The 27,190-nt window shown below is 32.0% G+C and overlaps 7 protein-coding genes and 1 pseudogene across 10 annotated transcripts; 3 read left to right on the plus strand and 5 right to left on the minus strand.

Annotated features, from left to right (window-relative positions):
• Positions 1 to 682: 682 nt before the first annotated feature.
• On the minus strand, positions 683 to 5,957 carry LOC107367887 (protein HEXIM1). Of its 2 annotated transcripts, XR_003083339.2 has the most exons (3): positions 5,270 to 5,957; positions 1,269 to 1,386; positions 683 to 1,179 (listed from the first exon to the last, which is right to left on the minus strand). XR_003083339.2 is itself a non-coding variant. In XM_025162040.2 (1 exon), exon 1 carries the CDS (start codon positions 5,637 to 5,639, stop codon positions 4,914 to 4,916), a length of 726 nt encoding a protein of 241 aa, XP_025017808.1. In that variant the 5' UTR covers positions 5,640 to 5,957; the 3' UTR covers positions 4,141 to 4,913. The 2 variants fall into 2 exon arrangements, 1 of the variants encoding a protein (XP_025017808.1); XM_025162040.2 differs by lacking the exons at positions 683 to 1,179; positions 1,269 to 1,386 and having other exon boundaries at positions 4,141 to 5,957.
• A 1,011-nt stretch (positions 5,958 to 6,968) lies between these two features.
• LOC107367885 (uS5 assembly chaperone PDCD2L) lies at positions 6,969 to 8,186 on the minus strand. The gene has a single exon (XM_015935637.3). It carries the CDS (start codon positions 8,003 to 8,005, stop codon positions 6,986 to 6,988), a length of 1,020 nt encoding a protein of 339 aa, XP_015791123.2. The 5' UTR covers positions 8,006 to 8,186; the 3' UTR covers positions 6,969 to 6,985.
• Positions 8,187 to 8,708: 522 nt separating this feature from the next.
• Positions 8,709 to 13,384, plus strand: ema (C-type lectin domain containing ema). Its single transcript, XM_015935634.3, has 9 exons — positions 8,709 to 8,927; positions 9,049 to 9,311; positions 9,387 to 9,641; positions 9,728 to 9,854; positions 10,376 to 11,115; positions 11,185 to 11,316; positions 11,413 to 11,762; positions 11,830 to 11,947; positions 12,026 to 13,384. Exons 1-9 carry the CDS (start codon positions 8,851 to 8,853, stop codon positions 12,874 to 12,876), a joined length of 2,913 nt encoding a protein of 970 aa, XP_015791120.2. The 5' UTR covers positions 8,709 to 8,850; the 3' UTR covers positions 12,877 to 13,384.
• Positions 13,385 to 14,137: 753 nt separating this feature from the next.
• Positions 14,138 to 15,986, minus strand: LOC107367886 (calcium release-activated calcium channel protein 1). 3 transcript variants are annotated; one of them, XM_089266999.1, is made up of 2 exons: positions 15,844 to 15,986; positions 14,138 to 14,881 (listed from the first exon to the last, which is right to left on the minus strand). In XM_089266999.1, exon 2 carries the CDS (start codon positions 14,862 to 14,864, stop codon positions 14,196 to 14,198), a length of 669 nt encoding a protein of 222 aa, XP_089123125.1. In that variant the 5' UTR covers positions 14,865 to 14,881; positions 15,844 to 15,986; the 3' UTR covers positions 14,138 to 14,195. The 3 variants fall into 3 exon arrangements, with proteins under 3 accessions (XP_089123125.1, XP_015791125.1, XP_015791124.1); XM_015935639.3 differs by lacking the exon at positions 15,844 to 15,986 and adding an exon at positions 15,095 to 15,287; XM_015935638.3 differs by lacking the exon at positions 15,844 to 15,986 and adding an exon at positions 14,989 to 15,287.
• caly (ubiquitin carboxyl-terminal hydrolase calypso) lies at positions 15,731 to 18,002 on the minus strand. The gene is made up of 2 exons (XM_015935635.3): positions 17,262 to 18,002; positions 15,731 to 17,194 (listed from the first exon to the last, which is right to left on the minus strand). Exons 1-2 carry the CDS (start codon positions 17,812 to 17,814, stop codon positions 15,966 to 15,968), a joined length of 1,782 nt encoding a protein of 593 aa, XP_015791121.1. The 5' UTR covers positions 17,815 to 18,002; the 3' UTR covers positions 15,731 to 15,965.
• A 496-nt stretch (positions 18,003 to 18,498) lies between these two features.
• LOC107367884 (protein phosphatase 1B) lies at positions 18,499 to 22,204 on the plus strand. Its single transcript, XM_015935636.2, has 5 exons — positions 18,499 to 18,981; positions 19,175 to 20,032; positions 20,508 to 20,625; positions 21,203 to 21,305; positions 21,406 to 22,204. The coding sequence occupies exons 2-5, from the start codon at positions 19,178 to 19,180 to the stop codon at positions 21,524 to 21,526; spliced, it is 1,197 nt and encodes a 398-aa protein (XP_015791122.2). The 5' UTR covers positions 18,499 to 18,981; positions 19,175 to 19,177; the 3' UTR covers positions 21,527 to 22,204.
• Positions 22,205 to 24,534: 2,330 nt separating this feature from the next.
• Positions 24,535 to 25,759, minus strand: LOC107367808 (methyltransferase-like 26 pseudogene; annotated as a pseudogene).
• LOC107367818 (uncharacterized) lies at positions 25,701 to 26,843 on the plus strand. Its single transcript, XM_015935565.3, has 3 exons — positions 25,701 to 25,841; positions 25,912 to 26,012; positions 26,085 to 26,843. Exons 1-3 carry the CDS (start codon positions 25,793 to 25,795, stop codon positions 26,670 to 26,672), a joined length of 738 nt encoding a protein of 245 aa, XP_015791051.1. The 5' UTR covers positions 25,701 to 25,792; the 3' UTR covers positions 26,673 to 26,843.
• Positions 26,844 to 27,190: the final 347 nt, after the last annotated feature.

Consider the following 27,190-nt stretch of genomic DNA (forward strand, 5'->3'; position numbering starts at 1 on the left):
GATAATAATCCAAGTATCCTTATTTAATTATTCTGATAGCATTTTATTGATATGTTGGTTCTTTAAAACTACGGATTAGGCAGACTAGCTTGAGGAGTAAACTATTCTGTTGCAATAGGAGTTATACAGCAACTGAAGTTGACAATATTTTTGCCATTTTCACAAGAAAGAATCCAGTTCGACCAGATTTAAGGCCATAGATTATAGTTGAGATTAGTTTAAATTTTCATAGAATTCAAATTTTCCACCATTTTTGGTGAATCAGACAATTTAGATTTACTTTTTAATCTACACACATTTATCATTCTATTCGGTTCTCCTGATAAACCCAATTACTTCAAGTAAGAATCGTTGTAATGCATTATCAATTTGATAACATTCTCGATAAACTTTCAAGTCTTTTTCATTCCAAGTTAATTCAATCATTTGTTGATTCAATAATGAACATAAAAAGTCTTGACGAATAGTGAATGTCATGGATAGTACGTTAATATTGGTTAAGCTGAATTTCTTTCGACCTTAACTAGCATTTAGCTATTATAATACAAATATTCATAAATTACCGAATCCAATCGATTTGGTCATAAGTAATGGTTAATTGATTTGTACCTATCTCGTGATGACATTTCATTAAGACTATGGAGATACCAAACCATTGGGCGTTATCGAAACGAATGATTAATTATTAGAGTCTTTATAAATAGAATTTATTAGTTAATTCCAGTTCCTTGGACTATTCTGTTCTTCGGTCATTTCATCAGATGATTTCATTGAGTTCATACAATGTAAAGATAACATAGAATTAGTATAACAATAAAACCCTGTAATTTACACATTGTTTACTTCGAGTTAACCAAATATACAAGAGAATGATAGTGATCTCTGAATCTCTCATAACATGTATTAAGTCAAATCGATTGATAGCCATCCAAATCATGAGGTTGCTCCAACATCTGTTTCAACAATTCAGTGAGGTTGACTAATTTACTAGTTTCTTTGAATTGACTTTGATTTGTTTTCCAGTGAAAGCTAAGATCAATAAGAGAAACATTTGATTCAAGTCCAGTTCCTTTGCTATCTTCGCCGGTAAATTGGTTCGTCCGTTTCACTGGCATCTTTCAAAATTTTCATCAATTGCGCATTTTTGTCGACTTTCCTTGGATCAACGTGTTGATATTTCTGATATTCAAAGGAAGAAAAATACTATTATTGATCGATTCGATCTAATGATATTTGAAGCATAGCTTTTAACTTAAGATATAACTCACCAAGACATCTTCGCGAATAGATGATGAATTAAACATCAAGGAAAAGAAACCATAAACAGCAAAGAATCCAACAAGAGTTGTAACTACTTCAGTTCGATTCATTTAACCGGAATAAGATCTAGAAATCATAATTCAAAATAAGAGAATGTTAATGTTTGTTCAATTTTGAAAAAAGTTTTCAAATATAAATATGTGTTAGAGTTGACAGTTCTGATAGAAGCCATTCTATCACTGGAACCAATACTCCGAACGGAAAAGGAGGATATCGACGAAGATGTATGGAGTACCCCAACTCGAAATAATACGGATGATGCATCCTCCGATGATTTTTATAGTTCCCCTGATGATGAGTTAGATTTCAACCAGAGACAATTTTTGAAACAAATGAAAATATTTATGCGGAAAAGATAAGCAGAATGTCCAAAGAAGAATTGAAACATTTGAACCAAATCAATATTCCGTGTCGGTTTTTTTATTTCATCATAGATTCTGACATGAACATTGAATCTTGAATATTTAATTTATTTTTTCCTGGTAAATAAACCCAATCGATAACTAGAAACGAGGAAAAATATTACTTGTAAATCTGAATTTGTGTTTACCCTGACTTCTATCTGTGAATTGGAATTGACATTATTCATTAAATCCAATTGAAAAACAATACTCAAAACTAAATAGATACAGTAATCCCTCTCAAAATGCGACCCTCTCAAAGTGCGACGTTACCAGGGAAACGGTCTATTCATACAGTCGAAAAATAATTTTTATTTTAAAAATTTTTAAATTTGATTTAATTTAACTCAAAAAGATCTTCAATCAAACATTAAAGCAAACATATTTACTAAGAAATTCATGAAATTATGAAAAAACATGGGAAAAGCGAACGAAATAGCGCCTAAAAAATTTGCCTTGAAAATAGACAATAACACGAAAGAGTCGCATTTTGAGAGGGATTACTGTACTTGAATCTCTGAAAACATATTCAGCATTATCTACATCAATGTCGAACAAAGTATCATTCAGAGAATGAACCTAATGAATGTGAATTTCAAAGAATCTAGATTTGATAATTTAATATAACTAATTCTGAGAAACAACTATTCTACATGATAAATAACCGTAAGCACAAAAAGCAATCACTACTTCTATACAGCTATCACTTTAAGATTACATGAATTGACTACATCAGCTGAGTTCACCAACAATGCAAGAATGATGAGACTTGATCAATAAGCAGTTTCTTATAGAAAAGCTTCCATAATAATTGAATTTTATTTAATTTTAATTACCTACGTAATATCATAATTAATTTACGTCTTAAAAGGTTAACACTTTAAATTGGTTTGTTATGATAATTTGAGTTGAGTAAATCTTTGATCATTGGGCAAGAAAGAATGAAAATGAAGTTTAATTGCCTGATGAATAGTGCGAATGAGCTATTTCAAGAGAGAACCATTATCTCAGCTTCCATTGCTTTAACCAGTTTCTGGTTGAACCAGGGTGATGCAAATGCTCTGTTTATGTAGAAAAGGCTGAGCTTAAAGAAGTTGTTTGAAGGATCAAGATAAAGGTTTACTCTAACAATTGGCTACTGCGCATCTATCTGGTTGTTAGCTTTTTCATCACCCTGTAAGCTTTATAACCAGTAATCATGTCACCATTTTTTCTTCATTATTCTTCTGATGTTGTGCAAGTGAACTTCTCTTTCTTCCCTTTAAATAATCTTTCTATATCTCTATTTCAATCTTCTTTGTTCTTTTCAAAACATTAATTGAATCTTGTCTAGAGCGTCCATAACTATTTTGTGAAATCAATTTATTATATTGTATCTCACCATTCCTAATATAATACATACACTATCAGATATGCCTAATCCTAATTCAGAAGAGGAAGATAAAAGGTAAAAGTAATGTTACCAATTCTGTTGAAAGAACGGTTAAAATTGATTTAAGAACTTGTCGTCACTGGCGCTTTAAATGGAGACGACATTGAAACCCTGATAACCCATTAAAGAATGGTTTCTTTATTACGCCATATTGATCGAAGAATAAAAATCATTAGAGAAAATGTTTATACTTTTACGACTCTCAGTCATTGAGAATGGCTTTTTTAATTGTAATTTATATTTTTTAGACTATCAAATAACCCAGTTAACTCCATGATTTAAATTAGATTTTTCTAATGAAAAATATAGCTTTCAATGTTTCTCTCAATAAAATACATTCTGAAATATACTTTCACTAAAAACTGAATACGCATTCATTTCATTTTCAATGAAATACAAATGACTTTCCTCTATATCGAGGTAATCAAGTTTTTCCACCATCCTGAAAAATGGCGTTCATACATTAACTTTCAATGTCTTCAAAGGTATGATTCAACATTTTTAACATTAATGTACCTGTTAACTAATTTCTTGATTTACATCTCTTTTCTTGTTTTACTAAAAAGAGAAATCAATGTTAAAGTTCATCACTAATTCAATAACAGCGCCATGTTTTCAGCTTATGCATTACTGAATGAAGGATAGGTCAATTAAAGGTCAACAGAATCACTTTCTGTAAACAGAATTTTCTGATAGAAATTCTGGTTACATTACAATCTGAGTCAGCTTTACTTTCTATGAACAGTGATGAAAAAAAGCTAATTGATAGATCCTATTTTAAGATCTTTTGGAATTTATTCACAACCTTTTTTTAACAAATATCAAGAAAAACTCAAAACCAAAATAAGCAAGACTTGATTTGATAGGTAAACGATTGGATTTATTTACAAGGAAAAAGAAATGAAATATTCAAGATTCAAAGTTCATTTCAGAATCTATGATGAAATTAGACAAAAATGAAATCAGAAAAAAAACCGACACGGAATATTGATTTGGCTCAAAGGTTTCAATTTTTTATTTTAATTTTGTTTTATCAATCACCAACTTAGGAAGTCAATTTCTATGTCAGAAAATTCTGATAATTTACAGAAAGATTATAATAAAAAATTATAACAATCTTCCCCAAAATAATAACTAAATTGACAACCTAATGTGATTAATGGTAATGAATGGTAGGGAAGGAGACAATTGTTGGTCTCAAAGAATAACAATTTAAGTTCAGGTCAACAGAATCATCAAAATAAACCGGAAAAAGATAATTTGTCCCAATTAATGGAAAAGTAAATTTCAAAAAAGGTGATTATCAAACAAAAACAATCTCTTTTCGAATCCAAAGATTGAAGACAATGAAGATGAAAGTGGTGAGATGAATAGGACTCGAAGGAAAAGAGGTAGTTGATGAAGAGCATCGAAAAAGGTTTAAACGATAAAATAATTAATCTGATAAATTCTTTAACTGGCCAACCTTTGACTGATGTTCTTCTTTATACAATACAGATCACTGCTATTTACACTGCTCTCCTCCAATCACAAATTCAAAGTAAAAGTGTTACCAGAACCAATAAACGGAAAAAAGCAGCATAAACAGCATTTGTTTTTTGTATAATTTTGCTGGTACAACAGTTTTAGATATTGTAAAACAATATCTCAAAGAGATTTGCTTAAAAATTTAAAAGATCTATCAAGTTGATCAAGATCTTTAAAAATTGTAAATACCAGCTATTAAGTTATATACATTTGGGAAAGAGGGAAAAAGAGATTTACTTGATCGGGATCAGTTTATCACGATGTTCCATTTCTTTAAGCTTGGTTTCCAATTCTTCACACCGCTGTTCTAACAAAAGATATTCTTTCACCAATTCTGCTTTGGACATTGTACTTATCCTTTCCGCATGAATATTTTCATAAGTTTCAAAAAATTGTCTCTGGTTGAAATCTAACTCATCATCAGGGGAACTATAAAAATCATCGGAGGATGCATCATCCGTATTCTTTCGAGATGGGGTACTATCACTCATACATCTTCGTCGATATCCTCCTGTTCCGTTGGGAGTATTGGTTCCAGTAATAGAATGGATTCCATCCGAGCTGTCTTTAAAATTGTTGTTAGACAAACCTGATGTATCAACAGAGGCTGCAGCCACGGCCGCAACATTGGCTTGTAAGAATCGATCAATTTGTTCAAACTCAGGTTCTCTCACATTATGGTCATCCATAAGGAACTGTGTTGTATTGTAAGGTGCTAAAGTTTGTCCCAAAACATGCATACGAAGATTTAACCACTTAGCTTTTCTGCTTTCCAGATCATCGAGTCGACTATTTTTACCAAATGATTTACTAAATTTTCTCCCACAGGGTTTCCAACGACGTCTCCATTCACTGCGCCTGTGACGACGAGTCCTTAAATCACTTTTAACCGTTCTTTCAACAGAATTGGTAACATTACTTTTACCTTTATCTTCCTCTTCTGTATTAGGATTAGCCATACTTGATAGTGTAATGATGAATGGTGGATGATAGTAGATTTGAGGAGAAATGGTGATAGTTGATAATGTTGGTGCTACAAGTAAAATACTATGCAGTGATAATAAAGAGAAGACGTTGATAATAATAACAACAACAACAAGTAGTATGTATTATATTAGGAATGGTGAGATACAATATAATAAATTGATTTCACAAAATAGTTATGGACGCTCTAGACAAGATTCAATTAATGTTTTGAAAAGAACAAAGAAGATTGAAATAGAGATATAGAAAGATTATTTAAAGGGAAGAAAGAGAAGTTCACTTGCACAACATCAGAAGAATAATGAAGAAAAAATGGTGACATGATTACTGGTTATAAAGCTTACAGGGTGATGAAAAAGCTAACAACCAGATAGATGCGCAGTAGCCAATTGTTAGAGTAAACCTTTATCTTGATCCTTCAAACAACTTCTTTAAGCTCAGCCTTTTCTACATAAACAGAGCATTTGCATCACCCTGGTTCAACCAGAAACTGGTTAAAGCAATGGAAGCTGAGATAATGGTTCTCTCTTGAAATAGCTCATTCGCACTATTCATCAGGCAATTAAACTTCATTTTCATTCTTTCTTGCCCAATGATCAAAGATTTACTCAACTCAAATTATCATAACAAACCAATTTAAAGTGTTAACCTTTTAAGACGTAAATTAATTATGATATTACGTAGGTAATTAAAATTAAATAAAATTTAATTATTATGGAAGCTTTTCTATAAGAAACTGCTTATTGATCAAGTCTCATCATTCTTGCATTGTTGGTGAACTCAGCTGATGTAGTCAATTCATGTAATCTTAAAGTGATAGCTGTATAGAAGTAGTGATTGCTTTTTGTGCTTACGGTTATGTATCATGTAGAATAGTTGTTTCTCAGAATTAGTTATATTATATCAAATCTAGATTCATTTGGTTTATTCTCTGAATGATACTTTGTTCGACATTGATGTAGATAATGCTGAATGTGTTTTCAGATTCAAGTATCTATTTAGTTTTGAGTATTGTTTTTCAATAGGATTTAATGAATAATGTCAATTCCAATTCACAGATAGAAGTCAGGGTAAACACAAATTCAGATTTACAAGTAAATATTTTTCCTCGTTTCCAAGTAACACCATTGAGAATGTTCAATGCATAACAAAATCATTTTTCATTCCAACGTATTTACGTCACTCGCCTCAGTTTTGATTCACTTATGACAGAAAGAATGAATTAGGTTCAGCGAAGCTATTGTTCAAATTTGTAAATCAAATCAGGTTGACAAATAGAAACAAAGAGTAATCTTGCTTACCAATTGAACTTCTTGAAAGGTCATTTTTTATTAATTACATTTTCATCAACTTCTTCTAGAAATATGCATTTTTCTTCATTAAATGCTTTACTGTCACAGTTGTTTGAACAAGTATAGATTAAAACAGTTCCGTAGTTAAGGTCTACTGAAGATTGAGATGATGGAGATGGGGGAAAATTCAATTTTGAAATTAGAGCTGGCATCAGTTGGAACTCAAATTTTCGTGAAGATCCACAATTCTCGCAGGCTTCAATCGCGTAATTCAAATTCGATCTATTTAGCAATGGTTGACCTTGCCATGAATACCTGATAACCTGTTTAGGAAAATCTCTCAGTTTTTTGTAAAATTTATACGCAATCTTATCATTACCAAAAATAGTAGAAAGCTCGGGGTTTTCATATTTTTCTCCATCTTCATTAGTTAGAGGTTCATCCTGGCAATATTTCAATTCTTTTTTGGTTAAATACAATTTAGAACTTTTCAAGTCATCTATATTTTCAACATTGATGTAATAAGGCTTGAAGTTTAAGCTATTATCAAAACTTTTAGGCAAAAATTTGCACTTCCAATTTGTGTCTTTAGAGTTTTCGAGTCGATTAATTTCACTGGAACTGAATAAGTTATTGCTATCCTCTCCGTTCTCATTATCCTCATCATCACTCCAACCACTAGTATCCCAGATTTGATGATATTTTGAATGTGTGGAGATCTGGTTGTCTACTGATGATTGAGATTCATGCATTAACCGGGTAACAGCAAAATAATTACACTTTTCTTTGAGGCAAGCAAAAACATAAATTACTCGAAAAGCAGGGCTTTCATCAACCGAACATTGAATTTGACAAATCAAGGAACACATGCTTGAACATTTCCGGCAAATTAACTGGTCATTGATTAAATTGATCAACATTCCGTCATCAATTGATTCTGGGAAAGAAGGCTTGCCACCAATTTTGTTGGTATGCCATTCGACTTTACTTTCATCTGGAATTGGTTGATCGACAAAACCAAGCAATACTAACGCTGATGCATGAGCCATGATGTAAAAAATTAAAATAATAAAATTTAACACTAGAAAATAAACTGTTCGGTAAATTAAGTTTGAACTATAAAAAAATTTTATTGAAAATGTTTAATTCAATTGTAAACAGCATTTACAGACATGTTATCAAAGATTAAAGCACATTAATCTTTGCATGTTATTGTTAGTAACAGTTTACAGCTGAAAGCTTGACTGGAAAATATGGATTTTAGCGCCAATTACAGATTGATTAAACCTACCAAAATAAATTAATGATCAGTAATTCATACATTATAAAGCAATTTAAATAATTTCTTGCATTGAAAAAATTCCAGTTGTGATTAAAAAATGACTGCTTTCAATCTTAGATGCTTAAAGCGTCAATCATTAACCAGATCATTCCAAGCAAATCGCAAAAAAAGTAATTCTGTAACTTCGAAATCTTCCTAGTTTTTTGTATGCTATTTGTATTCTATGTCAACCATAAATGTGCTTTAATCGGTTGAAGGTTAAATTTAAAATAATTAAGTCTAACACTCTAAAAGGATACTATTAATAACAATTAAAGGATAACTTATTTGGAAATTCAATTTTTTCCTTCTTTTTCTTATTTGATTTTCCCTCTTTTATAGCATAGCTCCTCCTTTTTTATGCCTTTTTATGCCTCTATGCTAGAGCAAAAGCATTGCTTTAGCATAACAAACAAACTGTATTTTTAAACAGTGTTTTGATTATGAAGCAACTCAGATTAACCATTGAATCAAAAAATGGTTAGTCTCATTGATTATACGCCGCTTTGATCATTCTATTGTGATCATCAGTAACTATACTTCCATTGATTTGAGCCAAGTAATAGTTTAATCATGTTCAAGGGGAAAAATTGGTTCACATCTTGGACCAACAACAAGCCTAAAAACCCTCATTCAATTGATCATCTCAAGTAAGTCAATTTACAATCACTGTAAATCTTTTTACATATCTCTTGTTTATGAACATTTATCAAGGTTTTCAACCACAAAATTATTCTATTCTGAATCTTTTGTTTTGTTATTATTTTTCAGGTATCTTTACCATGTTATGGCTAAAAACCAGACTGTTTCTGAATCCAACAAAACTCTGCTGGTTGAAACTTTGAGGAGTATCTCTGAAATACTAATCTGGGGTGATCAAAATGATTCTACTGTTTTTGATTTTTTTCTGGAAAAAAACATGTTATCCTTCTTTCTTGAGATAATGGCTCAAAAATGTGGGAGTTATGTATGTGTCCAATTGTTACAAACTCTCAATATACTTTTTGAGAATATAAGAAATGAAACTTCTATATGTAAGTGATGCTTTTAATTTACCTCAAAGCTTTCTAGATTCCATCAATTAATGGTTGAATTTTTATACTCCACAGATTATCTTTTATCAAATAACCATGTAAATTCTATAATTGTCCACAAATTTGATTTTTCTGATGAAGAAGTGATGGCCTATTATATCTCGTTTTTGAAAACACTTTCACTAAAATTGAATACGCATACGATTCATTTCTTTTTTAATGAAAATACAAATGACTTTCCTCTCTATACCGAGGCAATCAAGTTTTTCCATCACCCTGAGAAAATGGTTCGCATTGCTGTTCGTACTTTAACTCTCAATGTTTTCAAAGGTATGATTTAACATTTTAATTTTATAAGCCATAAAGTGCTAACTAATTTATTTTTATTTACATTCTTCCTGTTTTTTTTGTTGCAGTAAAAGAGAAATCGATGTTAAAGTTTGTCACTGATCGGACAGCAGCACCATATTTTTCCAATTTGGTATGGTTCATCGGTAATCATGTACTAGAAATAGATGCCTGCCTTCGCAAACAGATAAAAGAGTAAGAGTTCAATCTTTTAAATATACACAAACATGTAAATACACAAACATGTGACTGCAATGCACTTGAGATTTTTTCTCCACTTTTTTGAAGATCAACAAATTTGCACAGTTCGCAATTATTATATGCTTGATTGACATGAGCAAAATCAAAACAAAAGAGAGTTAATGAATAGTAAAAATCTATCTCATAGCATTTTAGATTATAAATTTGAGTTTTTATGTCTTTATTTACCATTCTTTCATTTCAATGCCTATTATTACCATTTTACACTCATCTGCATTTTGTGATGATTTTATCATTCTAAATTTAGAAGAACTAACGAGAATTTGAAGAATTGAGTCAACTTTTTATTCATTATTTTATGAATTATCACTTGTTTGGCTTTATAACAATTTATGTAATCACAAACGATTTCTGGAAGTGATATTAGAGACCTTGATCTAAATTTCACGCCCATTTGAATTACATTCATATCACATTGTGTATTGCTTGAAACTCATTTTATTTTTTCTCTGTAGTCAACAGATGCTCATACGACTGGACGATCTTGTTGCTGAACATTTGGACCATTTACACTATCTGAATGATATTTTACTTCTTCGTATTGATGATTTGAATCAAATATTAACTGACCATCTGTTAAATCGTTTACTAATTCCTCTGTACATCTACTCTCTCATTACACCGACAATTCAGGAAGAATCATCTAGCCGCCCAAGAATATCTCAAATAGTTTCTCTCTTCCTTGTATCTCAAGTCTTCTTAATAATCTCTTACGATTCGCTAGTTCAAAAACTAGTAAATATCTTTTTAAATGGGAAAATGTCAATATTTGAAAAGCCAGAATTCTCTGCGCCTCCAGAGACACTTGAAGAGTCTCTTGTTCAAGCAATACGACTTTCTTATGATAATTCCAATAACTTACATGAATCAGATGAAACTGATAATACAGAACCCGATGCATACACAACAAAAAGGTCGGTTAATTCCGATCTTGATATGGTTGTGCATGATTCTATCCAGAAAGATGAACAGGAAAATGAATCTACAATAAACTCAACTTCGGATTTTATCCTGAATGAAACTTCAACAACTGATGAAGAAAAAGAAACTGGATTGACCAGAAAAATATCTGATTCTAAAATTGATAGGCCTTTTTTGTTAGCTCTTCTGAATTCTTTGGACTGTAGAAATCTTTCTGATGATCATTCTGCAATTTTTTCCTTATGTTTAATCTATGCAATGGTTCACAACGCAGGTTAGTTTGAAAAATATCAATTACAAATAACATCTTATCTAATCATATCCTATTTTTCATCTTTTTCAGGTGTCGATAAGACTCAACTCTATGATTTAATAATCCCAAATCCGAAATCTTCTCAAGTATTTGATGTAGACCTAGGAAGTACTACCCTTGTTAATTCTCTTATTGATATCATTCATATTTGTTGCCAATACAGTAAGTTTTATGTAGCTAATTTATCTCATGAATTATTTCGAGGTTTATTATGCTTATAAAGGTCATGATTATTTACCTCTCTTTCTGTCTATATAGATAGTCGAATAAGATTGATTACATTGGAAATGTGCATAATTTTGCTCAAGAGACTTGTTGTTATTGAGGGTGAAAGCATTTTACCTGATCAACAATTAGCCTCAATAGAACAATCCAAAGAAGAAGCTGCCTTGGTATTAAGAAATTTTTTCAAAAGTGAAGAAGAAAACCTTTTCTTGGAAATGTTTGAAGACGAAAATCAAGAAATGTTGAAACGCCACTTGAATGTTGAATATCTCATGATGGATGCCAACCTTTTACTCCCTCCTAGTCAACTAACTCCACTTTTGATGGATGGACTTGAGCTCACCCGTAGGCTACCATGCGCCGATGTTGAAAGGACACGTTATGTATGTTTACATGATTCATTTTGATTTTCCTCCAAGAAACTAATTCATTTATTTTCTATCATAATAGGCAATAAGAGTTTTTCTTCTACTTCGTCAATTTTCTAATTTCTTAAGGAAAGTTGAAACTCCTCCAATATTTTCTACTCCTGATAATTTAGTGGTTGTTGATCAATCTCTGGATTTAAGTAAGTTGACCAAAAACAGTACATTTGTAAGGATTTCCATGTACTTTATTAATTATAATTTATTGTATTTTTTTCTAGATCATGGAGACTTAATTGCCTGTACAGTTATAACTAAAGATCAGCCAAAAGTAAGACGGTTCATGGTTATTGATTCTCATCAATTGATATTAGCTGAACCTGATGTAAAATTAATTGGCTGGGGAATCGCTAAGTCTGTTGCCTTCCTACAATATGTAGATATTAATCCTGATAAAGATGATTCACGTTCCTTATTGATCAATATACGCCAACCAAATGGACAAAATAAACGAACTGTTTTAACCGCTCAGTTCGTTTTTGATGATCATATACGCTGTATGGCTGCCAAACAGAGGCTCTCAAGAGGAAAAATGAAGGCACAGCAACGAGCATTGATCCAGATTGCCAAATTAATTGATCTTCAGCCAATTACTGATTTATCTGTTAAAAAGAAATCATCTCTTACTCGAAAAGATTTTCCAAGAAGCCAATCTCAAAGTGAAGGTATTTCAACGAAAAAGCATTTATCCTCTGGATCTGGTCGTAATCATCGAAATTCTAGTCGTGGTGCTGCTGTCCCAGGTTTCGCTGTATCTGATAAAAGTAAGCTGGAAAATAGTAGAGTTATCGGTCCTTTTCATCATCATCATATTAAGCCACCAGTTTCCAGGCGTCGCTCAGGATCACACACGAATAGTCCACATGCTTCTTCTACAGCTGTTAATTCGGCTCAAGAAGTACACAGTAGAGAATCATCTCCAAAGCCTAATTCCAGTCTTGAATCAAGTGAAGAAATGATTCCTTTAGATGATTTAAGTTCAAAACCAGGTCGAAGGTCTTCACGATCATTGAAAGGATCAGATGATCGTGGTGGAAATGTTACATCTTTGACAAGAAATGAAATAAGTTAAATTGCTTTTCATGTAAACAAGTTGATAATCCGTCTTTTGTTTGTGAACATATTAGTTTTATATTTGTATTATCTTGTTGGTCTGTAGCGATCTCGCTTAAAAAGCCATCCAAGACATTCAGTTAGTACTTGAAATTGATTAAACAGGAGCCCTCTAAGCGGAGCTACATAAATAACGTCAATGGCCATAAAGTATCTTTCACTATGTATCAATACAGATTGAAATAATTGACAATTGATTTAGGTCGAGTAGATGTAAATTTACGGATCCATGTAAATAAAACTGATGCATGAAATCTGATTACCGTCATTGCAAAATCTTTATTAGGTTAAGCCTTGATCCAAAAATAATAATTGTTGCCTAAAAATTCAACTTTTTGAAGAAAAATCATGTAAAAAGAAAAATTCAATCATCACTCAAACAATTTTAACAAAAAATTCATGAGACGCAAAAATACTACATTTAAAAGTTAATTATTTTATTATATTAAATTTAATTATTTGTTGAATTTCACATTGTCTTGTATCATTTCATGTTTCATTTTAACCAAGGACTTTAACAAATTTTCAAAAGATAAAACCTTAATTTACAATGGATATTCAATATTACTGTAAATCCATGAATTAATTCTTACCCTTTTTAGGCATAACCTTCAAACGAAATTTTGTTTCATTCAAATCATCAAAAAAACACTCAATCTAAACAAAGACACTTCACTTTTTAGCTTATCTGCATACACTTCGCGATGACTTGACTGGTGATGAGTATAAATTCAATTTTCATTTTTAAAATTTATATCCAATCATAATTTTAAGTACACTTCGAGCTTTGTCGCTTTAAGATTTCTCCTTGAACTCAGTCCTTCACTATCTTGTAATTTTACTGTTGATGAAAAAAAAGATTTTGGTTGTTCCATGAAATGCTGAATGAAATAATTAAAGGCAGAAACTGTAAAATTAAAAGTTTAAGATTTACATAAAAATGAAAATTTCAATACAATATTTTTTAGGTCGGTCTTTATCTTTAAATAACATTGAGAGAAATTTGGATCTTTTTTTTCATGATTTTTTCTTGACTTACGAAATAACTGATTTATAGTTGGATTTTGTGAAATTGTTACTGTTTTGTTCAAACTTAAGGAAGCATTTTTTTGTCATACTAAATATTAACGGTTCGGAATGATTAAGCTTGCTAATCAGCTGTAACAATGTCTTAAATAGCTGCAAAAGGTTCATAAATTAATTGATTTGATGGGAAAATCTACCAATTAAATCTTGTCGTTTAATTTGAGTAGGAAAGATAAAAACAAAGATTTTCACTTAAATATGTTGAATTGTATAAGGAACTCGGTTGATGGTTGGTAAATCTTGAACTGATCCTTTATCAAGCTCTAAAGCCATGTTTTCTAATTCCCGTACTTGAATTGCTGATCTTTCATAATTATAACGAGTAAGTATTCGATAAAAGTGGGCCGCAAAAACAACGAAAATTATTAAAACAGGAATCAATATGATTGTTGAAGCTAAAGCTGCTCTTTTACCTGGTTCACCATTTGGCTGGCCCATTTCCCAAAACTTGACCCAACAAAGGATTGCGACCTCGATTAAAAATAAAAAAAGTCCAAAAACATTTGAAAACATCCAAGCGATTTCAATAAAAGTACCCATTTTTTCATGAGGTGAATCTCTTGGATCAACTCGTCCCATTTCTGAAGTTAAACAAATAGCCTCGATTGATGGCAGAATACAAATGGATATCATTAAAGCCAACATATGGACCGATACCAAAAGAACTGTACACAAACCAAAGACAATTAATAAGTTAGCTGGAATCGGGTTTTCTGGTTCATTGGCAAACTGAACTTCCACCATAGCAACCATGGCAAATCCTGATAGTAAGGCTGATGTTTTGGCTGAAGTTTTCAACTTTGAACGTTTCAATTGTAATCTCCTCCAGACTTGGGTATCAGCTTCGTAATTTGTATTCATCTTGTTATCGTCGATCACTATACAAGGAAAGCAGAACACACAGGATTAATTAACAAATCAGATGAATTGGAAGGTTATAAAAAAGCTGGGAAAGTTGAAATGGGTAAACAAAGTAACAGAATACCTTTTCAAACTTTGAGTTACAGTGAAACGTTACAAACAGATTAACCAATAATCTTAAGTAAACTGGATTTGACCAAATAAATTTAAGATAATGATAATGATTTTACCTTTATCTTTTCAATTGGCATTACTTTGATTTCATTAGTTTATTTCACGATGGTAAACAATTTTTACTTGAGTCTCATTAAACAAACGTTATGAAAATAAAAGAATCACAGTTTCCATGTTTAACATAATGATTTTTTTTGTAGCTGTTAAAAATCACAGTAGCTGAAACAAAACAATGGTGAAGACGGGAAGATGAGAGATTTGTGAGAGAGTTACGTTGAAGTGAATGAGTTTTACTCTCTAATTCCTCTTTCCCCTGTTGATTGATGATTATCCTAATTGTTTTCACTTGTATATCCATAAATTGTTATCAAATTAAGCTCCCTCATTGACTACATTACCCTTCCTCAATCATTATCATTATTTAACGCTGTCTTTTTCTCTATTTACTGATCAATCTTCAATCATCAGTTGATCTGGAAAACCCATGAACGTTACATCCAATTTGCTAGTATAGAATCTAACTAACCTCACTTTAATATTCAGTTGAAAGGCCAATTAAATGTTCTAAAACGATAGTTCTGAATAAAAAATCTTTCTTTCAAAATGAAATGCATTAAGATTGAGTAATGAAAGGTTGATTCATGTAAAAAATTAAAGAGTTGTACTTTTAAAGAGATTTTGCTAATTGAACATTGTTACGTGTTATGTGCCAATTTTATTTGATTAAAGTTAATTGATTATTATTCTAATTGACATTTTTGTGACAGAATGAAACTGTCTAATAAAAATTATAAAATATACTTACAATTTTTAGATACATTGAAACAGTAATTCAAAAAATGGATGCATTTGACGATAAATTAGAGTGAAAAGCTGAGATAAATAATTAGGATATTACATTTTAAACATAACATAAAGAATGTTTCGTCAATTTTTAGATCGTGATCTTTCAGGTCGATTACGATTATTAGCTGGAAATTCAGATGGCTTTTTCTTCTTTTTACTTGCACCACTTTGACCTTGCCTTAATCTAGCTTTATCATTTTTATTAATTTTGTCAAACGAAGTGGCGACTTCTGTGAGAAACGCAGACGGAGAGTGAGCGTCATCTTGAGATATATCGTTGACTTCATTTATTGTGTAGCTACCTCCAAAAAGCGCTTTCTCCAGAAGATCAGGCAACTTTTTCTGTTCAGCCAACATGAGAAGAAAAGTGTTTATGAACTCATCATAGTTGTGAATCCGGCGAGAATCATCGATACGATATTTCTTTCGCTTTTCTAATTCCTCCCACAAATTTTGTTCACATTCACTGATTTCGGCATTAAGAAGCTTTGACAAATCAATCAAATTTCTTGGTCCATAGGGCTTTGCGTTTGGTGTGGAAGGTTCTTTGGTTATAATCATTTTTTCAAATATTTTTCTGGTTTGAGGATCAGCCTTATTATCTCCAATCATTTTGAAATAAAATAAATTATTTGGTTTGTTTGTATCGAAATCATAGATCTCGTCTTTGTCGTTTGTGTTTTTTAAACAGTTTGAAGTTTTTTCAGATTCTACTGAAGGATCGACTGATAAACTATCTCCTGAAGGTTCACTATTTTGTAAAGGCACGTCAGAATTTAGCAATTTAGCATCAATGAGGCCTTCACAAGAAGTGTGACCATTGACCAAACCATCAGATGAAATCATTTGAGAAATGTGCAATGAATTGTATTCGATAGTCGACGGATATTTTGAATAGTTGTGATAATCGAAAGGTTCGGGCAAACGAGTTGGTCTCATTATTTTTTCTAAGGCTTCAAGAACAATATTTCTATTTGATTTTAAAATATTGAGCTTGTTAAAGTAAGTTGCTCTTTTATCGGGAACTACTGCCATTAAATTATAACGAATATCATGCTGAGGGGATTGACTATCTGAAAATCGGTTGGATTGAGTTTCCTCGGCTAACCTCTGTGTTATCACTCTTCTAAATTTCTCAGACCATTCTTCATCCTTGTCAACGGGTCCATGGTCAACTGGATATTTTTTTAATCCATCAAGTTCGTAAAGATGACCATTAATCGGCACATAGCTGACGAAATGAAATGAATCATAAGATGAACCTCTTTGAAGAGAATTATTAACTCTGGATGAATATGAAACTTTCTTTTCTGCAAACAAAAGATTGCTGAATTAGTGATTGTAAATTAAATATAAAAATGTTAAAGATAAATTTACCTATTCTTTCTTGATGAGAAGCATGCGAATTATGAGCTTTACACAACTCTGGTGTATTACTGATTGAGTAACCTTTATTCTCTGGACTCATATTTTTGGTATGATCTTTTAATCTGGTTAAAACCGGTCCCAAATCTATAGCTGGACAATTCAATAGCACACTAAGGATGGCATGAGTGGCACAGGAATTGGGAATGATTTGGTGGGCAAAAAACATTGAGCTGACTACATTTGCATCTTCAATAAATAATGGTTTATGAGCATTGGGATCCGATGAAGACGGATTATCTGAGACGGTGGATGATCCTGCACTTGAAGCATTGTTAGAGCTACTATGGAAGGAATGGTGGCGAGAGCGAGAACGGCGTTCTTCAATCCATTTGAATAAAAAAATGAATCCATAAACTGGTCCGTCTATTAAATTTGGTTTCTGTAGATCATAAATTTCTTCCACTTGTACATGCTTGCAGCCGAAATCCTCAATAAGCAGGGTAAACAATCCAGGATCGGATTCCAATTCGAGCCATCCATCGTTCAAATAATGAAAATCCATTACAACAAATCAACTAAACAACAATCCATGGATAAAAGACATACCAATGGAACCAATAATATTAAAAGTCATATCACATAAACAATATAGAAAATAAGATTTCACTGAGATCAAAGAATCGTTTAATTTGTTTTAGAATCCTAGATAAACGTCACTTTATGATAATTAACATCAAACATTAACTTTCAGGATTAACCATTTTAACCAAATCAGGTTATCTCAAAATACAATAACAAAACAAACATATACGTACTACACGCCATCTTTTAGTCTGACTTGCAACAACTAGAAAGCGGTTACATTAATTTTCTTGATAATCCTGTAAACTATATCATTGTTGGAATTTTGTTGATTAATCTTTGGGAAAAAACTGAAAAATTATCTGAAAAGGGGTGGAGAAGTAATTAAAGTGCATAATTCTTGCTATTATAAAAGCTCAACATTTTAAAGGAAAATCAAACACTTTCTTATTGTTGATGCAAATGATAAGAATCATTTTAATTGCGTCTTTCAAAACCGTTGGTATAACTGGAAGACTGTTGGGCTAATTAATTTATTCATTTTAAATTTAATTTAGAAGATAGATTTAGGAAAGTTTGAGAAACAGCCTGTTATGCAGCTTCTTATTTACGCACATGACAACATGACAACCATATCAGGGTAGCCCTCACGTGATTTTTCAACAACAAATCAACCTGAGAGACCCAACTACAAACTGTTTAACTAATTATCACTTATTAACCTCAGTGTTTTTTCTTGATTATTTTCTTTTAGCATTTATCAAATACTAATTACTCTCCTTTCTCCATTGATACCCTTCATACTTGCAACAGCTGAATTAAGAACCAAGTCTCTTTCAAAGAAGACCAGTTTTGACCCTAAATTGTTTTATACAGTGCTATTAATTAATTTCCTATTTGACTTTATCCAATTATAATTGATATTACTTTAATCATCCTTATTCATCTACACCATCTATCCGTATTCAGCTATTTATCTAGCTTTTGGTGTCGTAGGTGTCTGTATTTTTCTGTCGTTATTATTGCTACCTCTTCCAGTTTCTCTTCATAGCTGTCTCCTTTTTTTCTCTCTTTTTTGTTGATTGTATTTGTGTCTTTGCTTTGCTTAACAGTTGTAGTGCTTAAAGAAATATTTCAGCTGAATAAGGTAAGTGATTTGATACGGATTTATAGCTGACAATTTGAACTATCCAATTACAATGTTTTTAGAATAGAATCAAACCACTATCTTAGTATTTTGTGATTATGATATAAAAGATTGTTCTCCTTTTTTATCTTTCAAACAACTCAACTTATATTTTCTCTTGTTTTCCTTTTCCATGTTTTATTTGTGCAAATAGAGTATGGGAGCATTTCTAGAAAAGCCTAAAACTGAAAAAGTAACCGAGAAAGGCTTCGGAAATGGTTTACGATATGGTGTCAGCAGCATGCAAGGATGGAGATTGGAAATGGAAGATGCTCATTGTGCGGTTGTTGGTATAAACGGCTTAACGGATTGGTCATTCTTCGCAGTTTTTGATGGACACGCTGGTCCGAGAGTCAGTGCTCATTGTGCGGCCAATCTTCTTGAATCAATAATACAATCGGATGATTTTCGGAACCATGCAGTGGACTCAGCAAGTACTTCTAATGGTAAAGTCTCAGCAGATAAAGTGAGCCAAGGAATACGTGAAGGTTTCCTGAAGTTAGATGAAAAGATGAAAAAATTACCTGAAGTTGTATCTGGGGAGGATAAAAGTGGCTCAACAGCTGTATGTGTTATTATATCACCGACACATTTTTTCTTTGCGAATTGTGGGGACTCGAGAGCAATGCTCTCAAGGGCAGGTAAAGCACATTTCTCAACCCAAGATCATAAGCCTATCAATCCTAAAGAAAAAGAAAGGATACAAAGAGCTGGTGGAAGTGTAACCATCCAAAGAATTAATGGGTCATTAGCAGTATCTCGAGCTCTAGGTGATTACGAATACAAGCAAGTTGCTGGTAGAGGTCCATGTGAACAATTGGTTTCTCCTGAACCTGAGATCACTGTTCAAGAAAGAGACCCAAAATTAGATGAATTTCTTATTCTCGCTTGTGACGGAGTTTGGGATGTTATGACTAATGACAGTTTGTGTGAATTTGTTCTCTACCAATTAACAATTCAACCTGATTTAGAATTAGTAGCATCTTCCATCATCGATACATGTTTGGCTAAGGTTTGTTTATCTTTGGTTCCTTCTCCTTTAACTTTCCTTTCAGAAACATCACCCCATCATAAAAACATGAAATTTCCATGCATCACGCCATTCTTTCATTGGTGTCTTCTTGGTAGTGTAGTTTCCTTCACTAACTTGAAAATAATTGTATTTTACGGCATTTCTTTAATGCTGGATGTTATAATCATTAATAATTGGGTTGTGGTATTGAGATAGTATTCATTTGAATCTATTCTTCATCAGATAATTTAGATAGCATATTTTTCAATCAAAATTATTTCTAACAGATGTAAGACTAACAAATTTCATCAATTGCAAAGTGAGGTCCTTTCCGTTTCAAAAAACGAATTTCATTTCGGCCATTCACGCTGTATTTTCTCTCCCGCTCTCTTACTTCATTTTCCCTCTTTGCTTACAAATCTAATGAATTAATTAACCTGTTTTTAACTCCTCCTTTTCATTTTTTTTATTACAGGGAAGTAAGGACAATATGAGTGTGGTACTTGTTGTTTTTCCTGGTGCACCAGGAATTAGCGATGAGAACCAGAAAGCTGATCAAGAATGCAACCGAGAGCTAGAAGAGCATATAAAGGGTAATTGATTTATCCATATCGATATTATATGTGCAGTTAAACAGGACTTTTTATCAAAGCAAGTGAACTGCACTTTAACTGCATCACCAATTGAATCAAACCTGCGGTCTATGTTTTTTTGCACTTGCAATTTATAACTCAGCCATTTGAAATCATGCTTTCAAAACACTTGAATCCTATAATAGAATTCTGAAGTACTATTGATTCATAAACAAAAGTTTTCATAATGAGTCAAAACAAGAAAGGTGGTTTGTCAGTTAAAAGCTGTTCGCCTGTGAAAGGGTTAAGATGGAAACCTTGTAATCAATCTTCGATTTTAATTTACAAATGTTATGCAGATTTTTATGGTTAGCATATATCTTATGCTTTTGCGTGTTTAATTGAATTATATTCAAGTGATCATGCAATATCTAAATGACTTTAATTATAGCATAAGTCAATAATTTTCATTTTAAACTATTACGTTATTCATGCAGTTCTTATAAATTCATTATAATATGTGACTAAACTGTTAAGTCACTATCTTTTTGTCTTGTATTTTGTTCCAATTTTCACTGATTTTTCTTTATCCTTTCAGAGTTTGCAAATTTAAAACCAGATTTACCTCTCCTTAACGTCATGGCACATTTGCATCGTGAAGAAATTCGTAATCTTCCTCCCGGTGGAGGTATAGAGGCAAAGTAAGTAACGACTGGTACAATTCATTTGCACTGATCTAGTGCATCTTAATTTTCAAAGAACAGTTAAAAACTCTTTCTCTCTTTATCTTTTCACTTCAAGGCGAACTGTAATCGAGGAAATTTGTAAAAAATTAAGACCTCCTATGGTAGAAGAGGATGAAGCTTCAGGCAACCGTGCCCCCACCCAGGGTAATTATGGTAATCTTTACGACTCAGACTGACTACCTAACAATTCCGGCCTTGACACAAATTTGGTTCATGATAAAAGTAAAATAAAGTTGATATCATCACCATCGTTAATTACCGAATAAGACTTAAAACTCGATGATCATTTTCTATGAAACAAAGAAAGAGGAAAACCTTAATGAGGATATTTATGAGAAACAATTATGGAGACCAAAAAGGATGCTAGGAAATAAGCAACAACTTATCATCTCAATCAACTTAAAAACATAAACTTCAACCTGATCACTCATTTTTCATCTACATACCATACAACATACATGCATATACATTACACCAACAAAACATAAACGTTCACTTTCACTTTCTCTTCCTATTTTTTCCCTCTCAAACCTTATATCAGCAAAAGTAAGCAGTTAGTAACATCAATCCTTTAAAAAGAAAATCAGTTTTTCGAGTGTGGATTTTCAGCTCACTTCAAGATCGAGCTAAAAGAGAGACATCTTTAAGGAAACTAAATCAAAGGAGATAACTATATCTGGAAAAGAGCTACAATTACGATTTACTTATGTTACCTTCCCATATCTCCGTCAATTTTTTTCCTTATCCATTCCCTCTTTATCTCTATAACTCATTATCTCCGCTTCATCCTTTGTCCCTTAATCCTAATCCTATCTCTTTCTCTCTCTTTATAAATATATTTTTTTTATTTCCAATGTATAATGAAAATTATTGCCGAAAGCTGTCTCAAAAATTATTTGTAACAGTTTAAGACAAAACTCAAAATCAAAAAATAGTCAAAATTTAACCAAAACAGACTTTACCTGAAGATAAACCTACCGTCGCTCAAAAAACTAACTACTATCAGTTTAGCAATCAATCTAATTCTTCCTCTTTTGTCCGTTTTGTAAATTTCTTCCCATTCAATCCATCCAACTCACTTTAACTCAATGGTCCGACCATTTTAATGACAGTTTCGTATGCAAAACGCAAACTAAACTGGTCTATTTTCTGTCAACAGTTTTGTAATTACTCAGTTTGACACAGATTATCAGCAAATTCGAGTTCAATTTATTGTCTTCTTCTCAGATCTTCTTGCACACTCAGATCCTTTCTGACAATTTGAAAATCGGACCAAAAATGCAAAGCCAACTTTGTTATGATAAAAAAGAGTTGTGTCTGTAAAAAATTGTATCTATTTTTAATTACAGTCAATCCACATTACAAAGACCCAAAATCATCATCAAAATCAAAAAGACCAAAAAATAAAATCCTTAGCTTTTGACTAATTTAACAAATCCATTGAAAAGCCGTGTCAAAATGAAACAAAACTGTTGCTTGAACGGTCATTAAAAGTTCGAGATTTGACCAGAATTGGATTATTAATTTGTTATTTGCCAATAAATTGGAAAATATACCTCTAATTATGATTTTGGGCGATCACAAAAACCCTTAGATGTACATGTTTTCAAAAAACTTCAAGTGACTAAATATTAGCTCTGAAGTTTAGTCGACGGAACGGGAATAATGAAGAAGAATATGACTTCTTGAACAACTCGAAAAGGAAAAAATCGTGCATCATCCGTAAGAATAAATCAAAATTAAATGCTCTTCGACCTTGCATAACCTTTTAAATACAACTTAATGTACCGTAGTTGCGCGTATTATAGTACTGGGCTTAAAAATGCGTGGTTCTCATCTTTTAGTCCATAGATGCTCGTTCGTGGAGCCCATGGGCTAAATATTGAGAAGCTAACTTTTGCAATTTGCCCAGTTTTAAGCCCATTTCTCCACAATTGTCTACCAAAATGTAAACAATACCTTAAAAGCGAGCGTTTTGACCTTTTTTACTCTTTTTTGTGATTATCACTTACGCATGCTTTAATTAAAAAACGCCAAGAAAAATGCCTAATTCATTTTCAAGCCCAGGGCTATAATACGCGCGACTACGGTAATATTAATTTGGTTTTGTTTTCTCTTTTTTTTTATTATCCTTTTAACCTACTAATTTAGCCATTGTCAAATTAATCTAAAAGGCTGCAACCTAAATTAGAGATTTCCAGTTCTCAGTTAGACATGGAATCTACTGGTGACCTTAAATGGTGATTTTTGTGTTCTTATTCAAAATACTTTGCTTCTCAAATCATTATCGTTTAAATTAATTAACTCTACTTACATTGTGCGAGCAACATTAGACACTGACGATGAGTATTCTTGCCGTAAGAAGTAATAGAGATTAGATTAATGATGGTTTTCAACTTTTAATTAACTATTCTTTTGCTGTTTGCTAGTTTTGTTGTATTTTTTTTTTGTTCAAAGTAAACGCCAAGTCAGGTCAATTACAATTTACTGTTTAAACTAAAATTAATTAACCTGAAGAAGCAATAAAATTACATTGAAATTAGCAATATTTTTCTACTCTTTAGACTGTGAATGGCCTGAATCTTTAAAGGGGACGAAAAGATTGAAGCAAAGGTGAAATTATTGAATCGATTCATTTAAATAACTAGATTAGGTTAAAATCAAAGATGAGTTGAGTGGTAAATTCATTTTTAGGGATAATTTTATTGAAAGATATTTCTGTGAATACGAAGAGGCCTATATATTTCCATCCAGGATCATGTTTTTCATGGAATCGCTTCACTCTTGTTCGTCATCAGTGCTCTCTGGTCCGTCTCATTTTTATCTGATACATCACTAACAGCATATAAAATTGCAGCGGTAATACTTGACATCTTTAGGTTATTTTATTAATGTTACTGATCCTGAAAATTTTCTTACAGATATTTGGTTTTGTTTCATCTCTGTTACATGCTGCTCATTGCTTCTTTTCTTACTCCACTCATTCCTATGAATCAGCTTGAAGTCGTGTGAGCATTTGCGCTGGCAACTTTTAATCCATAAATGGACTTTATTTATGAATATTTCATATATTCACAAGTTCATCGAATTTTCTATTGCCTTGATAACGTTACGATGACTTTTGAAAGATTAAAATTTTGTTGTTTGCAGGCATTTCAAATGTTTGCATGAATTTGAAATTAAATTATTTTCCAGTTTGAATAACATCTCGAGTATCTCGAACACCCCAATCTGGATCCCTAGATCTTAAACTTCGATCAAAAGCAACATTACTCTCAGGACTAAGAACACCATCAACAGCAAACGGTCCATACAAAATTATTAAACCATCGTTTTTCAATAGCTCAGCTCCAGCACGAAATAGACCAATGGTACATGTATAAGGAGATATATGGATCATATTGATATTCAAAATGAAATCATAACGTTGCTGAGCTACTTGTTGTGGCCAACATTCGATAGGTTGGGTTATATCGACTAATTGCGCTGGTTTGACTCTAGTTTTGGCTTGTTCACAAGATTCGCGGTGAGCTTCAATTGACTTCAGTGAATCAGCATCATACTCAGTCGGCTGCCATGTAATATTTGGAAAGTGTTGAGCAAACCAAGTAACGTGCTGTCCAGATCCAGAAGCGACTTCCAAGGCACTCAACTGTTTGTCAGGGGAAAGAACTTTTCTTAAAATGGATAGAATAGAGTTCTTTTTACGCTCTGCTGCAGGAGCATTCAGAATTCTGACAATTACAAAAACCAGGCCAATTTTTATCGGAAAACTCAACACTAATCAACGAACAAATTCAGTTAAATATATTAGATTACCATCGTTTAATAAAAATGGCTGATGATATCAATAATATTGATTCAATATTATTATGTTGTTGTTATTATATTTATGGCTGGGATTTGCAGTTTTAATTGTAAACGATAATGATTCAATAATAATGTTTTATCATTTTGACTGGAGAAGCATCATCACAGGAAGCTGGTTGACATTCCTCACAATCATAATAATGAATGAAATCCTTTTAGATGTGTTTAATTGTAATTTACTTATTGATACAATAAACTTTTTCCATTCAATTGTATAAAAGACATTTCATTCAAGATATAAAATAAAAAATAAGACTTATTTTTTCAACTGAACATTGCCACCGAACTGCCTAAAAATAAGACTCTTGAAATGAAATCTTTTCAACTAAATATTGGTTCGACTTCTTTTGTTTCCACTGAGCTTTTAATAGTTTAAACTGGACACTTGTTTCTGGTTCCGGTTTTTGTCTTTTAGGGTAAAAGTTTTGAATTCAAGTTTCAGTTGTGAAAAGCATTTCTTTGTGAGTCTTTTGTGTTCTTCTTTGCTTCAAGTTGATTTTTTTTGCCAAGTCTTTTCATATGCACTCTTTGAAACCCATTTCTTTCACCGGAAATAATTTTTATTCTTGCCAATGGATAATTCACTGAAAAATATTGAAAAAGAGGATAACTTAGATAAAGGTGAGTCTATTTATTTAATGAATCATGATAATACAGTGATGTTATTAAAACTTTTCGATAAATTATTTAGTTACCATAAAGGTTAAGGTTGAAGATGAAGGATATCATGATATAGTAATAGATTGGTCGGATGGCAGTTCTCCATACAAAGATCAGCAAGTTATTAAACAGGTAAGCCATTTTCTCATTTTTGATTATAACTTAACTTCAGATTAAACTTGACATTGAATTTTATCTTGACAGCTTTCGACGATAATCGGAATTCCAGTCGAATTAATCTGGCTGACTGATTTAGTTTATGCGCCTAATAATTATTTTGATTTACATAATATTGAACATGAATCATTCGATCCTCAGTTTTATGAGAATGATGAGCCTGATGAGAATGCGCCTGATTTAATGCCGTGTAACTTCACCAGAGAGAACTGTTTGGGAAGGTTGAATGATGGTGATCGCTTTGTTTTGAGGTCTTATTTAAATTGGAAGCTGGATGGCTGTTTCGATCTAACCATAAAATTGTATAGCCTTGATAGTGAGTTTTACAATGAAAACAATTGTACTGAAAACTATTGTCATTATTCAAATACGAGAACTTTTATCGATAGAAGAGTATCAGTTGCTACAAACACTGAGTTACGAATGATATTACGAGCAAAGTATGCAGAATTACCTGCTATTGTAGACGTTGCTTCGTACGAGGAAAATTATTCGCAAAGAAGGAGAATCTGGAGAGAGTTGGACGCCAAGGTGTTCTTTTGGGGGCATCGGTGTATTAGCATCTCGAGATATGATTATCGACATAATTCTCCCTATTCACGGACTCGAGGTTAACTTTTATTGATATTTTATCCTCATGTGAAAATGGACGATTATTTTCGCTCCAGGAAACGAAACATGGTGCTTATCATCAATGACATGCTCGCCACAATTCCAATATCTCATTAATAAACAAGCAGATTGAAGTAATCATTGTAATCATTTTAGATTATTTAAAGTATAATATAAATTTATATCATGAAACACATCACAAAATAGCCAATTCTATGGAGTATTTGAAAATTTTCCATTCAAGTCTTCAATCACAAGACCACCAAGACTCTTGAAATGAAATCTTTTCGACTTCTTTTGTTCCTATCATGTTTGAACTATCATATGAAGGCCTGATGAACTGTTTCCTTTGCTCAATCATTGTTAAGATCAGGAATGATTTGATCAGACAGATTTATGATTTATATGTCGGTAATGAATTTTTTATGAAAATCATTATTTGAATGGAGAATGAATTGTTTCCTTTGTGAGTCAATTTGAAATTAAAAAACTAAAAAGTTCCTAAATTAGTAAGGAATGCT

Source organism: Tetranychus urticae, chromosome 2, assembly GCF_039701765.1.
Source record: "Tetranychus urticae isolate SD_2017Ah chromosome 2, NJAU_TeUrti_SD_1.0, whole genome shotgun sequence".
Lineage (NCBI taxonomy): Eukaryota > Metazoa > Arthropoda > Arachnida > Trombidiformes > Tetranychidae > Tetranychus > Tetranychus urticae.